General features: G+C 48.4%; 1 protein-coding gene across 7 annotated transcripts in view; it reads left to right on the forward strand.

Annotated features, from left to right (window-relative positions):
- tango2 (transport and golgi organization 2 homolog (Drosophila)) overlaps positions 1-14,185 on the forward strand; it is a 208,682-nt gene that overhangs the window by 108,483 nt on the left and 86,014 nt on the right. For all 7 annotated transcript variants that reach the window (XM_070888077.1, XM_070888079.1, XM_070888081.1 and 4 more), the window contains one exon: positions 7,527-7,615. In XM_070888077.1, coding sequence (XP_070744178.1) covers positions 7,527-7,615 — 89 coding nt within the window. The remainder of the gene's footprint in view (positions 1-7,526; positions 7,616-14,185) is intronic.

The following is a 14,185-nucleotide window of genomic DNA, read 5'->3' on the forward strand; positions in this document are numbered from 1 at the left end:
ATTGTGAAAATTTTATATGAATAAAGTATATTTTTGAAAAAAAATTGCGTCTCCAGTCGTCCGTGCGAACAAACCATAGTCCTAGTCGACCGAGAGGAGGAAGGGAAGTCTGCCACGGCAAGTCGCCAGACACTAACACTAACACCCAGCAGTGAAACTCCCCGCCCCCGCCCCCGACCCCCCGGCCCCGAGACACCGAGTCCATGGAAGAGGAGGCAGCAGAAGCAGAAGAGGAACAGGAATGGCAGCTCGTCACCAAGAAGAAGGCCTGCAAGCCTCCTGCTGAAACGAGGTAAAAGACGGCTACCGTCCACGAAGGACAGCAGTGGCTCCAGCTCTTCCGATGATGGACGAGGCAAACGCGCCCACTACCACCAGCAGAAGAGGAGGCAAACCGCCAATGCGACCAGTGCAGCCCAGCTCCGGGACCCCGGGAGCAGCGAAGTGACCGATGCACCCCAGCTCCGGATTTCTGGGAGCGGCGAAGCGACAGATGCACCCCAACTCCAGAACGTTGTGAGCGACGACACCACAGGGAATGCACAGAAGGAACAACCAACACCAGGCGAGGGCAGCCCAGTTGACATGGAGGATTCCCCATCAACACTGCTGGCGTCCCCTGGTCGAAGTGCTCCCAAGGCAGAGGACAACCCATAACTCAGCCAAGCTAACCGATGTATGTGGGAACGGGCCAAAGGACTGCGTGTTTTACTGTAATGTTTAGACTGTAATCACCAATTTAAAAATGGGTTTCAAGAGTGCATCCATTAACGTGCGTAGCGTTAAGTCGACTACGCGATGTGTTTCTACCTTGGGGTTCCTCGCCAAGGTCAAGGCACACCTGTTGTTCTTGCAGGAGTGTGGCTTCAGCAGTTACCGGCAGTGGTCGCAACCCGTCTGGTCAGGAGGCAATGATTGCCGTTCCTCCGGCCTGGGCATTTTGCTGCAGGGAGGCCGCTTCACCATCACTGAAGTTAGGAAGGTGGTGGGCGGCCGCTTCCTCGTAGCAGATGTGCTGTATAAAAATGTTCCTCTAAGGCTAATTAACATGTATGCCTTGCCTCTCGGAAGCGAGCGGCTGGCCCTCCTCCAGCAGCTCCCACTGCTGCTGGCGACAAACAGACCGGTCGTTCTGGGCGGTGATTTCAACTGCATCATCGATGTGGCTGGATGATCCAGCAGAGCCGACAGCAAACTGGACACCACATCCAGACTCCTGATGGATGCGGTAAAAGATGCCAAGCTGTGCGACTTCTTTAGCAACCCAGTAGACAGAGCACTGCGCAGATACACCTGGTCGAGACCAGACAGGTACGTCCGTTCCAGAATAGATTTCCTGTTTGTGTCCCACAAGCTCAAGGTCAGATCCACCGACGTCATGCCAATGTTTTTCTCTGACCACTGCCTCCTACTGGCCGACTGCCTCGCACAGGAAAACCAAAAAGTTAGCAGGGGGATATGGAAGCTCAATGTGAAACTGTTGACCCCGGAAAACGTTGAGGCACTTGAGGGATTACAAAGGTTGGAGAACCATAAAACCCCTCTGTTTCCCACCAGTGCATCAGGGAATCACAATCAAGATGAACATCAAGAGGTTCTTCAGCCTCAAAGGTGTTCAGGAGGTGAGAAGAAGACAAAGGGAATTGTCCCAACTCCAGAAGAGTATGCAAAACCTGCTCCTGTTGCAGTCGATGGGGGTCGATGTCGCGGAGGAACTCCAAGAGATGAAGGGCCAGCAAGCCTCGCTCTTTGCCTCCGAGTCCTCCAAAATCATCTTCGACTCCAGAATCCGCTCCGTCGAGCAGAATGAGACATGTTCGCGTTTCTTCTTCCAAAAGGTACACAGAGGGAGCTCTGTGATCAACAGCCTAAAGGAAGAAAATGGTTCTGTGACGTCTTCGCAGCCTGACATGCTGAGGATCAGCAAATCCTTCTGTACCGGACTGTACGGCGTCAAGCCCACAGACTGCGCGGCCTCCCAATCTTTCCTGTCGTCTATCTTGGAGGTCTTGGACGACAGCGAGCGGGAGAGTCTGGATCACCCGCTAACTCTGGACGAGCTGATAAAGGCTGTCCGGTTCCTCGAGATGAGTAAAACTCCCAGAAGCGACGGCTTACCGGTCGAGCTGTATTCGGCTCTGTGGGACTGGATAGGCCCAGACCTGCTGGAAGTGTACGGGGGTATGCTTCTGGCCGGCAGCATGTCAGAACCTATGAGGAAAGGCCTCATCACCCTCATCTACAAGCAGTAATATGTCCTTTCTATACATTACAAATGCACACGAGGCCCAGACTAGAGAGAAGGTCACTCTGTGACCAGTAACCTTTATTCCAGCACTGAAGTGGAGAAGATGGGTGGAACTTCCTCTTTGATACCTGGAAGTCCAAGTTGGGAGTGTCTCCCACAAGTTCACCACCTAGTGGTCAGCGTTCTCACGGTGTACAACTTAGATCAGTTGAAACATGGATTACAATGACAGTTGAATACATGACATCACCTCCCCCTCCCCCCATTTGGCCTCGTAGGGCTTGCATTGGGCCCGTCCTCCTCGTACATCAACCTGGCTGCAGGCGTCCTGCACATACGCGCCAAGTGACCTCTGACGTTGCAATTTCTGCAGGTATATTGCTGATACCTGCAAGCTCTGGCTGCGTTTGCCTCCACACCTCCAACATGAGCCGTTGTTGGAAACAAAAGGTCCATTACCAGTCGATCGTCTCTGTAACTGTCCTTCAACGCACCATTGACACGTGTTGATGGGCCCAAGACTGGTCGCATTGTCCCTTGTGATGGCATGAATCGCCGTTCAGCTAGCCATGGTCTCTGTTGAATTCCCCCTTTGGGTTCGACTACATGCTTGGGCATGTCTGATTGCCCCTGTCTGCCTGGAGAACTGTGTGCCGCGTTAGCAATGTTAACTCCCTGTCCATTTGCTGCATTTAAACCATTTTTTCAAACATCATTCTGGTCTCTTCCTCCCCTGAGATAAATGTCTGGGCCATCAAAGCCGCCGTTTCCAGGGTCAAGTCTTTGGTCTCGATCAGTTTCCTGAAAACCCCAGCGTGCCCGATGCCCTCAATAAAAATAAGTCTCGCAGCATCTCGGCTCTGCATGCATCTGGGAACTTACATAGGCTTGCCAGTCGCCGGTGGTCTGCCACGAAGTCTGGAACGCTTTGCCCTTCTCGCCGCTGGTTCGTGTAAAATCGGTGTCTCACCATGTGCATGATGCTCGCCGGTTTAAAGTATTCCCCGATCAACTTACTGAGCTCTTCAAAAATCTTGTCCGCCGGCTTCTCTGGTGCTAGAAGGTCCTTCATCAGGAAGTACGTCCTGGATCCACAAACCGTCAGGAGATGAGCCCTGCGTTTGTCGGCCGAATCCTGTCCCAGCCATTCCTTAGTGATGAAACTTTGCTGTAGTCTCTCAATAAAATCGTCCCAATCATCACCAACACAGTACCTCTCTTCTGTGCTGCTAGTGGCCATGTTCGCGTGGTTTAAATCCCAGTTTCTCGTCGCCAATAATATGTCCTTTCTATACAGTACAAATACACACGAGGCCCATACTAGAGAAAGGTCACTTTATTAGCCAGTACTGAGGAGGTGAAGATGGGTCGAGCTTCCCCTTTTATACCTGAAAGTCCAGATTAGGAGTGTCTCCCACAAGTTCACCACCTAGTGGTCAGTGTTCTCACGGTGCACAACTTGGGTCAGTTTTTACATGGATTATAATGACAGTTGAATACATGACGAGCAGAAGGGGAAGAGGGAGGAAATCAAAAACTGGCGGCCCATTTCGCTGCTCAATGTGGACTGCATGGTCCTGTCGAAGGTCGTCGCAAACTGGGTCAAGTTTGCTCTGGAGCTAGTGACCACCCGGACAGGAAAATCTCTGATAGCCTCGCGCTGCTCAGGGATACAATCGCCTCCATGCGGGACAGGAAGGTGGACATCTGTTTAATCAGCTTGGACCAGGATAAGGCCTTTGACAGGATATTGCACACTTACCTGATGGACGTACTCTCCAAGATGGGGTTTGGGGAGGGTATCCGCAGTTGGATCCAACTGCTCTGCACAGTCATCAGTAGCACAGTTCTAATCAACGGGTGGGAAACTGAAAGCTTTCCGATCAGGTCTGGAGTCAGGCAAGGCTGTCCTCTCTCCTCTGTGTCTTGTTTGTATGCTGTATCGAGCCCTTTGCCGAGTCCATCAGGAAGGATGCGGGCATTAGAGGATTGACAATCCCAGGCAGCGGAGGTGCTCGGGTCAAGACCTCCCTGTACGTGGACGACGTCGCCGTCTTTTACTCGGATCCGCAGTCGGTCCACAGATTGCTCAGTTTGAACTGGCCTTGGGGGTGAAGGTTAATCGCAGCAAAAGCGAGGCCACATTCTTTGAAAGCTGGGCCGACCGATTCTTTATTCCCTTCACCGTTAAGTCAGATTACTTGAAGATGTTGGGAATATGGTTCAGAGCGGACAGGGCGTGTGCCAAAAAACTGGAAGAAGCGTATCGCTAAAGCCAAACATAAACTGGGATGGTGAAAGCTGCACTCCCTCTCCATTGCAGGAAAGAACCTGGTCATCTGCAGTGAGGTGCTCGCGGTGTTGTTGTATGTGGTGCAGGTCTGGCCCATACCTCGCTCCTGTGCCGTGGCAGTCAATTGAGCCGTCTTCCATTTCGTCTGGAGATCGAAAATGGACTGTGTCCGCAGAGACACGATGTACAAATCTCTGGACAAGGGAGGAAAGGACGTTCTGAACGTGGCCCTCATTCTGACGGCCACTTTATTGTGCGGCTGCATCAAGCTGTGCATCGACCCTTCGTACGCAAACACTAAGTGTCACTACGTGCTGCGATTTTATCTGTCCCCGGTGTTGCGAAGGATGGGTCTGGTCAGGCTGCCGCGGAACCAGTTGGACCATGCCCCACCACCTGTCCTTTGTGGAAAAGTTTTTCAAGAAAAACACCTTTGACCGCAAGGCCATAAAGCAGTGGTCAGCACGCAAGGTCCTGGACGCCCTACGGAAGGAGATGATGGATCCTTTCGGGCGTTCCTTCGAGCAGACTGTCGAACTCGTTTGGCAGAATGTCTCATCGCCAGAGTTTTCACACAAGCACCAAGATGTAGCTTGGTTGGTGGTGAGAAGGGCCCTACCCGTCAGATCCTTCCTGCACAGCCGGGGTTTCAGAGACACGACACTCTGCCCCCGATTCAGCTGTGGTGCGGACAAGACTGTCATCTATCACCTTCGGGATTGCCCCTTTGCAAGGCAGGTCCGGAAGGAGATACAGTGGTTGCAGGCGAGGTTCATCCCAAGCAGCTCCGTAACACAGGACTCTGTGCTCTGCGGACTGTTCCCAGGGATGCATGCCAAGACAGACATCATCTGCTGCTGGAAAGCCATCTACTCTGTGAAAGACTTCCCGAAACTTGCTGGTCTTCCACAGCAAGGAGATGTTCACGGCCGAGTGTTGCAGACTGGCGCAGTCCAAGGTCCAGGAGTACGTGCTGAAGGACGCACTCAAGGTTGGTGCAGTCGCCGCAAAGGCACGATGGGGAAGAGCTATAGTTTAAGGCCCTACGGTAAAACCAGGGGATGGAATCGACCCCCCCTCAGGCTGGACTTGTTAATCTGTATACATAGAGCACCATTTACTGAAAAACGCCTGTGTTGTACGATTTATAATGAGTCTCTGCACTGTTTCGTAACTTGTAAAAAAAAAAATGTAAATATTTTCTTATCCATTCTGTGCACTGCTTTCATCTGCATAGTGCTACATGTAACGTGATTTACGGATTGTACTAAACTGTACCTTGAAATGAAATGTACGTTAATGCATTGTGTGGAACTGCTGTCAGCATCCAAATGAATTATATGGGATTGCTGACCGCAAGGTACTGAACTATTTTCCAATATATTGTGAAAATGTTATATGAATAAAGTATATTTTGGAAACCAAAAAAAAAGGTCTCCAGTCATCCTGATTCAACCTTTGCCACTGGACCAAGACCTAGCTCTGTCAAGCCCGTGTGGTGGCTGATGTGCAACGGTCACCACACGTTAAAAAAATCCATGCACAGGCATCTTCTGCCCCCTCAACTGGAGTTCAGGACTGGAACATCGGGTCCTTCATTGAAACATCTGTGAACTCTTGTGGAAGCAAGTCATCCTCGTTCAAGGGACCGCCTCTGATGAATACAAAATAACCACACCATCTCTTCATCGCTCCAACGCCTCTCCTTCATGGTCTAGCTTTACCTACTCTTGCATATATGATCATAACCCGAGCCTCTCCAGCAATGGCTTCTCTTCTCACTGTCACCTCTTGAGTCCCCCAAGGATCTATTTTTAGCCCCATCCTCTTCTCCATCCAAATGCTGCCCCTTGGCAACACAGACATGAGGTTAGATTGTACAATTACAATGATGACACTTGGTTCTACCCTTGACCCTTCCACTGTCCTTGTGCTCCCGAACTGCTTCTTCGACATCCAGTTTTCAATTAGTCACAATTTGCGCGGGAATGCCCTACAGCACTGACCTCACCGAAGTTTGTGGTGTCAGTGGGAGGTAATCGCACTTGCATGGGGCTGGCTTTCACCCATGCCACTATGGGCACATCTCCCAAGCTTGCCTGCGTTATATGCTGCTGGAAAGTCCAGAAAGCCCGACCCCTCCTGGAGACCCTGTGCATTTCTCCCTTCGGCCCCTGTATTTTTCATTTTATTTTACTGCGCTCCTCGGATCCAGGCTGTTCCTGTGGTTCAAGTGGAAATCAGAGTTCCATTGGCGCTATTCCGGGAGTTCTCTCTGGTCCAAAATTCCCCTCTCAACCATCAACAGCAAGAACTGATTAACTGGTCAGTCTTCCCATTGCTGCTTGTGGTGGCTTGCTGTGTGCAGAACAACTGTTTTATCACATTACAACAGTTGTTGCACCATGTGATGCACCTTGGGACACTGCTGAATCTCACATTCTTTGGAATTTTTTAGCAAAGGAATAATTTCCAAAAATAAGTTACCTCTCATGCTGTGATGTAAAGTAGTTACCATGTCACACCTACATTTGTTTTATATTTTTTTTAAATCACGAGATTTATTTTCTTTTCACTAATATTAGTTACAAAGTCATTGTGTGGATAAAGCTGGTGTCCCCGATTTCCACGCTGACTGTCCTGATTGTATTGGCAAACAAACTACAAGATAGTTACTAATAAATCCAGTAGAGAAATAGGAGAAATTTCTTAGTGGTTAGAACGTGGAACTCGCTATCATAGGAAATGGTTGAGGCAGATAGTTTTAAATGGTTTTAAAAGAAACTGGACAAGTACATGAGAGAAACGGCAATAGAAAGATGTGCTGAAAGGCTGAGATGAGGTAGATGGAACGGGAGGAGACAGGTGTGGAGCATAAACACCAGCACAGACTAGTTGGACCGAATGGTTCCATGCTGTATATTCTACATGTTTAAAGGCCTTCTCTCCATATATGTATAATTTTCAACATTTTGTTTTTTGCAGGTTTATCCTAGCAGCAAACCGGGATGAATACTATTCCAGACCAGCAAAGCCAGCAGATTTCTGGGCAAACAATGGTAACATTCTAAGTGGTAAGGACATGACCTAGCTGAATCCACAATCATCCAAAATCGCTTGAGTAGAACAAGCATGATCAATCTTAACTGATGTGTGTTTTACTTTTTGTGCATTACCTTGTGAAACATCTTCCTTTGAACAAATGCATAAGTAAATTCTTCGTGGCCTTGTGGGCACGTTCAAATGAGCAAAGCCACTTCAAGTCTATCAACACAAGTGGTTAAAAAAAATCAATCAAAATTAAATGATGAGGGGTTATGGGGAGTGGGCAGAGAGGTGGAGCTGAGTCCATGATCAGATCAGCCATGATCTTATTGATTGGCGGAGCAGGCTCGAGGGGCCATATGGCCTACTCCTGCTCCTATTTCTTGTAACAAAATGCAAAATCTTCAGCTTGCCTGTAATGTTTGCTGTATCATGTTTCATGATCAATACTGTCCAGTTGCATAACTTTATAAAAATATTATTGTTCAGATTAATTACAGAGACAAACATTGATCACTAACAAATGTCTAACAAACTTACCCAAGACAATTGTTTTCCTTTTAACTTTTACACAACGAAATAACTGGCAGAATTCCAAGCAGCTTTCTTGAGGGTGCAAAACCTTCTTTCTTTTCTCACTTCAGATAGATATACATAGAAGTTACAACATGGAACCAGGTCATTCGGCCCACCAAGTCCATGTTGGCATTTACACTTCAAGCGAGCAAATAGTTCCAATCACAAACTTCCCTGTTCAGTTGAATTTTTGAGATGAGCATGTCAACCATGGGAAATAAACACATTGGAGTAAATGCACAAAGTATAGATTTTGTAAACATCCAGCTATTTATGAAGCAAGCATTCTGATTCTTTACTAACCTTGTAAAAATATGTTTCCATAACCGCATCTAAAGGCACCAGACGGCCCAGTGGGCAAAGATATCGCCCAATGTAGCACAAAATCACAAATGCCAATAGGTACCAGATTCGACTGTTGTGTGCTAAGGTAGCAGACTTACATAACAGCAGTTGACGGTGTGCATTTGCTATTGGCAATCCTGGGTGTGGGGCGAGGGTAGTGGTGGGGGGGCGGGGGACTTCAGCCAGGGATCTTGCACCTACTTGTTGTCCCAAACTTTGCTGGAAAATGTGTTGGCTATCAGACAAGGACAAGATTGGGGCTTGACTGAGATTCCCTTAAAAGTTGAATAGCTCGCCGGCATGTGCTGTCAGAGTGAATAATGTCCATAAGTGAGGTATTGCAAGATGAGCAGCACCTGTAAAGCCATAGCCCTACTCGCCATCTGCACCTTCAGGAGAAGAGACGAGCAAATGGGGGAGGGTGGTGGGGTGGGTGTTCCTCAAATACCAGCTGAATCTTGTTGGTTTGTTAATACACTGCCCCATGGATTGGGGGGATGTTTCTCCAAGATCTTAGCTGGGCTGCAGAGGAGGTGCTAAATGGACAGGGGGTGGAGCCAAACTGCAACCATTTTTTTCACCCTTCCAGTAATTCAGATCATCTTTGATGGATTCCTAATTGTCTCCTTCGGGAGAGATAATAACTTGAAAGATGGGAGAATAAACGTGCAGACTGTAGATGCGTAGAAATAAATCTCCCACTGATTATTGTTGGCACAAGGAGTGATATCTGGAACACACTGCCAAGAAATGATGTATCCAGTTAGTTTTCACTCGGGTGGGCAACAGTGCCAGTGCCAACTGTATTGCTGAATTTTGCAAGGTTGGAGGGACAGCAGTTGTTGTTCCAGTTCACAGTGCCCAGAAAAGATCTGTATAAGTTCTGAAGACAAATTTGCAAGACAAGGAGAAACTGCGATTCCTGCACGCTGATCTCTGCATCTGATTCTTCATCCAACTCCTCGGGAGCGAGACTGTTTCACAACTTCTCACTACTTCTGACTGTGTCAGACCATTGGCAGATTTCTGGCTTCTCACTCCCTACTAGCAGTATGCCATTCCTGAGGGGTATAGCCTTGAAGGCCACTATCGTGGAGGAGGAGAAGAAGGTACCTCCGAAGGATGATGCAGCCCACCAGCTAATACAACTCTCTCTGCACCCACCCACACCCCCCCCCTCGCCCCTGACCCAGGGAATATAGAGGCAGAACAGGTTATGTGAGGACCTTACTTGAGGGTACCTGTACAAGAGTGTGCTTCACCAAAAATGCAATGGGACAACTCGGTCACCCACTGCATGATGATTTGAAACCACGCTTATCTGTCTGCAGTGTTCTCTGTGGCGATGAAGGTAACGACCTTTTTGGCTCTGGCTCATGCAGGCAGGCAAGGGAATTTCTGTATTATCAGCCAGGCTGCAGTTCAGGCATACATTAGTCAGGTCACTGACGCACTTTACAGTTGAGATGGCAAGTTCATCACCTCTGGCGTCACACCAAGGCTGCAAAGAGATTCTATGATTAAGTTTGCTGACTTTCCCAAGATCTAGGGCGTATTGGGAATCACCCAATGTTGCATTATTGCTAACACCATCTAATTGCTCCTGGGTGGAAGTATCTGAGCTTGTGCCTGGGAGTGAAGAAACAAGGAGCCGAAATTGCCCTCCTTTTCTTTTTTAAGGCCCTCGAGGTGGTAAGGCTTTACCAACTGAGGGCAGGTGGATGGTGTGATCTATCCGCAATTGCCCCCGGGCCAGGGGAAGCGGAAATGTGTTTCCGCCCTGCCCCGTATTTGCACCCCCACCACCCCCCCCCCCCCGCTATTTCTGCCCCGCCCAGCAGGCCGACTCCTTACTGCCTGGTGGCGATTCCTTTTCTGCCCCGTGGGGGATGTTGGCCCACGGGAGCTCGGCCGCCGGTCAATGCCATTGACAGCTTCACGAGGTGGCAAGCTGCCGGTGGCTGGGCAGTGCGGCTGCCCTTAAAGGGGAGGGTGCACCACCGCAGTCGGCATTTTTTTTCAATTCTGCAGTCAGCCCGACAGTGGCGGTCGCTGGTTTGCCCGGGCCGCCAACCGGCAGCTTGGCACCCCCTCATGGGTAGTGGGCCGCTGGCTTGGCCAAACCCCTCTCAGGTGGTCCGGTGAGTGCCAAAGAGGCCTCGCAGCATTCCTCCCCTTTAAGTGAAGGGGAGGGACATTGCTACGCTTCAGCATGATGCAGCACATGATGGATACCACCCCGTTCCCAACGCAAACTCGCCCCAACACCGCTTAAAACAGCGCCCCAAAGCACAGTGTTAAAGATCCGAATTTTCCGCCTTTTCCCTCCGACTCCCGCCGGGTAGTAATAATCCGAATTATCTCCCCCAATTGGGCAGATGGCAATTTCCAGTCCCAAGTCTTTTGACCGGCTGCTGTCTAATTTCTGTGCGGGTTGCACTAGTTTTGCATTGATGTAAATTCCATGGGAATATAACGGGCAGCCAATCCACAGTGCCAGTTTTATGCCTGGACGACAAGTTGAAAATCTGTGCGGGTGAAATTGCACCACTCCCCGCTTGGGGCGCACAATTTGAACGAAATGAATATTTAGCATGCGGCGAGATGGCCGCTAAATGTCGCCGAATTTGGGTCTTTGTCTGGGGCAGTATCGGAGGCATGATTCGCGTCAGCGAGGCGTGAGGCTCAGTGCGACATGGACACACCGCATCGCGCTGACGTGTCACAACGTCCCTCCCCTTTCAAAGGGGAGGATCACTGTGAACTCTGCAGCCACTTTCATGGTGCCTCCTGGGCCACCAAGGAGGATTTCAGTCGGGCCAGTGGCCGGGCACCCAAGAGTGGGTGCGGGGCTCCACGTTGGCGGTCCGGCCGAAGCAGCGGCTGCCATTGTCGGGCCAACTATAAAGTCGGCTGGCAAGAAAAAGATTCCGGCAACGACGCAAGGCTCTCCCCTTGAAGCCGGGCGCCCCAGCCACGACTGCAAAGCTGTCATTGGTATCGTCCTACACCAATCTCGCTTCCTGCAGGGTGCAAAGTGGTAGGCGCGCACAGCGATTACATCATCGCCGCGTGTACCCCCGCCCGGGACAAAAAGTAAGGAGCGCAGCACAAACACGTTTCTGCCTGCGGCATCCCGGGACCAATTCCAGGCGGGTTGTTTCAGCCGCCCGTCCTCTGGCGATAAATCATTAGCGCCTCCGCTGACACGACTATATAACAAGGGACAATTTCCTCTCTCAATATTGCTGATAGTGTCTTGCTGCTGAATACTTTATGATTTAATGGATTGCTACATCTGGCTCTCTGGAATGAGAGGGGGAAATGGAAACGAGGTATTTTCCCAGAGGGAGGGAAAACCAAAGGCCAAACCAACCCACGGTGAACTTCAGTACTTTCCATCATCCGGCTCTGTTAGGATAAAGCCTGTAAGCAGGTTACCCACCCGACTGTTGGTTGAGGGTGTGGTGTGTGACATTAGCAAGACCTTAGTTATTTTCCTCGGTTTAAAAAAAAAATTTAATTTGGGAGGGGAAAATTATTTTCGTGTCACTTAAAATAAATGAATTAATTTTTGCTTGGTTCACTTGCAATATAAAAATCATAAATACTGCTGAGTAATATGTATCATCTCTATTTTTCACTTGAGAACATCATTTGATTTGTGTTGTCAAATTTATGTTTCATCCACAAGGAATTTTTATTAACAACTATTATACACTGGATCAAAAAAAGTGTTTGGCAAAGTATTGTTTCTTTCTGAACACATTGCAACAACCAGTGATTGTTTTTGTAAAATAATTTTGTAGAGAACAGGTTTGGGAATGGTTACTTTTAAATGTGTTTTAAATCACAGTATATTCACAGAAGTTTAGTAAAAAGGCTCTTGGGTGAAAGATTGTTATGATGCTAATAAGCCCACTTTAATGCTGTTTCCTCATGGACTATGGATAATGATCAGTTTGTTATCTTGTCTTGGCACTTGATAAACACCTCACACCCATTGTAGTCGAGAGCAATAAGAAATCAAGCGCAGGCAGTGGAAAGTGCGTGCGGCAAACCAGTCCCACTCGCCCTTTCCCTCAACGACTGTCTGTCTCAGCTGTGACAGGGACTGTGGTTCTCGGATTGGACTGTTCAGCCACCTCAGGACTCATGCTAAGAGTGGAAGCAAGTCTTCCTCGATATCGAGGGACTGCCTATGATGATTGTACTTGGCAGGGATCTGACTGGCCATTCCATTCTGGCTGTGAACAGCAAGAGATAAACACAAGTCAAGAGGTTTTTTGAAATGGGAAGACTGCAAAGGTGCAGAAAAGCCGTCTGGGCTTTCGTTGAAGTGATGAGGTTAGAAATACTAAACGATAGTTACAGGTGTTCCCTTTAATTTTTGGGGGGCTGCATCGCCTCTTTAAGGGCTGTGTGGCTGATTCAAAATAGTGCACAAGCGAGGTTATTCCCATTTAAAAACCAGTGGGCTAGCTGTGCAGGAGCTCCGGAGCACTGCTTAAAGAGAACATTGATTAGAGGCCACCTTGAGTTAAGTCATGTAAGGTGACTCATTGATATGAGTAGCATGGTGTATTCTTTATTTTGTATTATTACACAAAGGTAAGTTGTACATTTTGAATTAAATGAATTTGATTACAACAACTTCTGTATGTTCACCTTGCTCTGAAATAAAGCAGCTTAACGAATCAGATTTGGCCTTTCTCAAGTGTTTGCTTGGTCGACCTTGTCGAGATTGAAGAGGGACCTGTGTAAAAGACATGACTATCCAGTCCAAGTCACAAGGAGACGCTTTTGCTATGTGCTAGGGTCATGCTATTGTACAATTATAAGGCAGTGTGAGTCAACTAATATAGGTTCACATTCACAATTCCCTCGCTCTCAACTTTAAAAGCTGCTCTATGCAAAGAAGAAGGGACTCTGGATCAGTTCCTATGGACTGAAGGATAGCTAATGTAACGACACTTTTTAAAAAAGGGGGGAGAGAGAAAGCCGTTAATTATAGACCGGTTAGCCTGACATCAGCAGTGGGGAAAATGTTGGAATCAATTATTAAGGATGAAATAGCAGCGCATTTGGAAAGCAGTGACAGGATTGGTCCAAGTCAGCATGGATTTATGAAAGGGAAATTATGCTTGACAAATCTTCTGGAATTTTTTGAGGATGTAACTAATAGAGTGGACAAGGGAGAACCAGTGGATTTGGTGTATTTGGACTTTCAAAAGGCTTTTGACAAGGTCCCACACAAGAGATTGGTGTGCAAACTCAAAGCACATGGTATTGGGGGTAATGTACTGACATTAGGACCGAGATGCGGAGGAACTTCTTCACCCAGAGAGTGGTGAACCTGTGGAATTCTCTACCACAGAAAGTTGTTGAGGCCAATTCACTAAATATATTCAAAAAGGAGTTAGATGAGGTCCTTACTGCTAGGGGGATCAAGGGGTATGGCGAGAAAGCAGGAATGGGGTACTGAAGTTGAATGTTCAGCCATGAACTCATTGAATGGCGGTGCAGGCTAGAAGGGCCGAATGGCCTACTCCTGCACCTATTTTCTATGTTTCTATGTTTCTATGTTTCTATGACATGGATTGAGAACTGGTTGGCAGACAGGAAGCAGAGAGTCGGGATAAACGGGTCCTTTTCAGAATGGCAGGCAGTGACTCGTG

This window comes from Pristiophorus japonicus, chromosome 8, assembly GCF_044704955.1.
Source record: "Pristiophorus japonicus isolate sPriJap1 chromosome 8, sPriJap1.hap1, whole genome shotgun sequence".
Taxonomy (NCBI): domain Eukaryota; kingdom Metazoa; phylum Chordata; class Chondrichthyes; family Pristiophoridae; genus Pristiophorus; species Pristiophorus japonicus.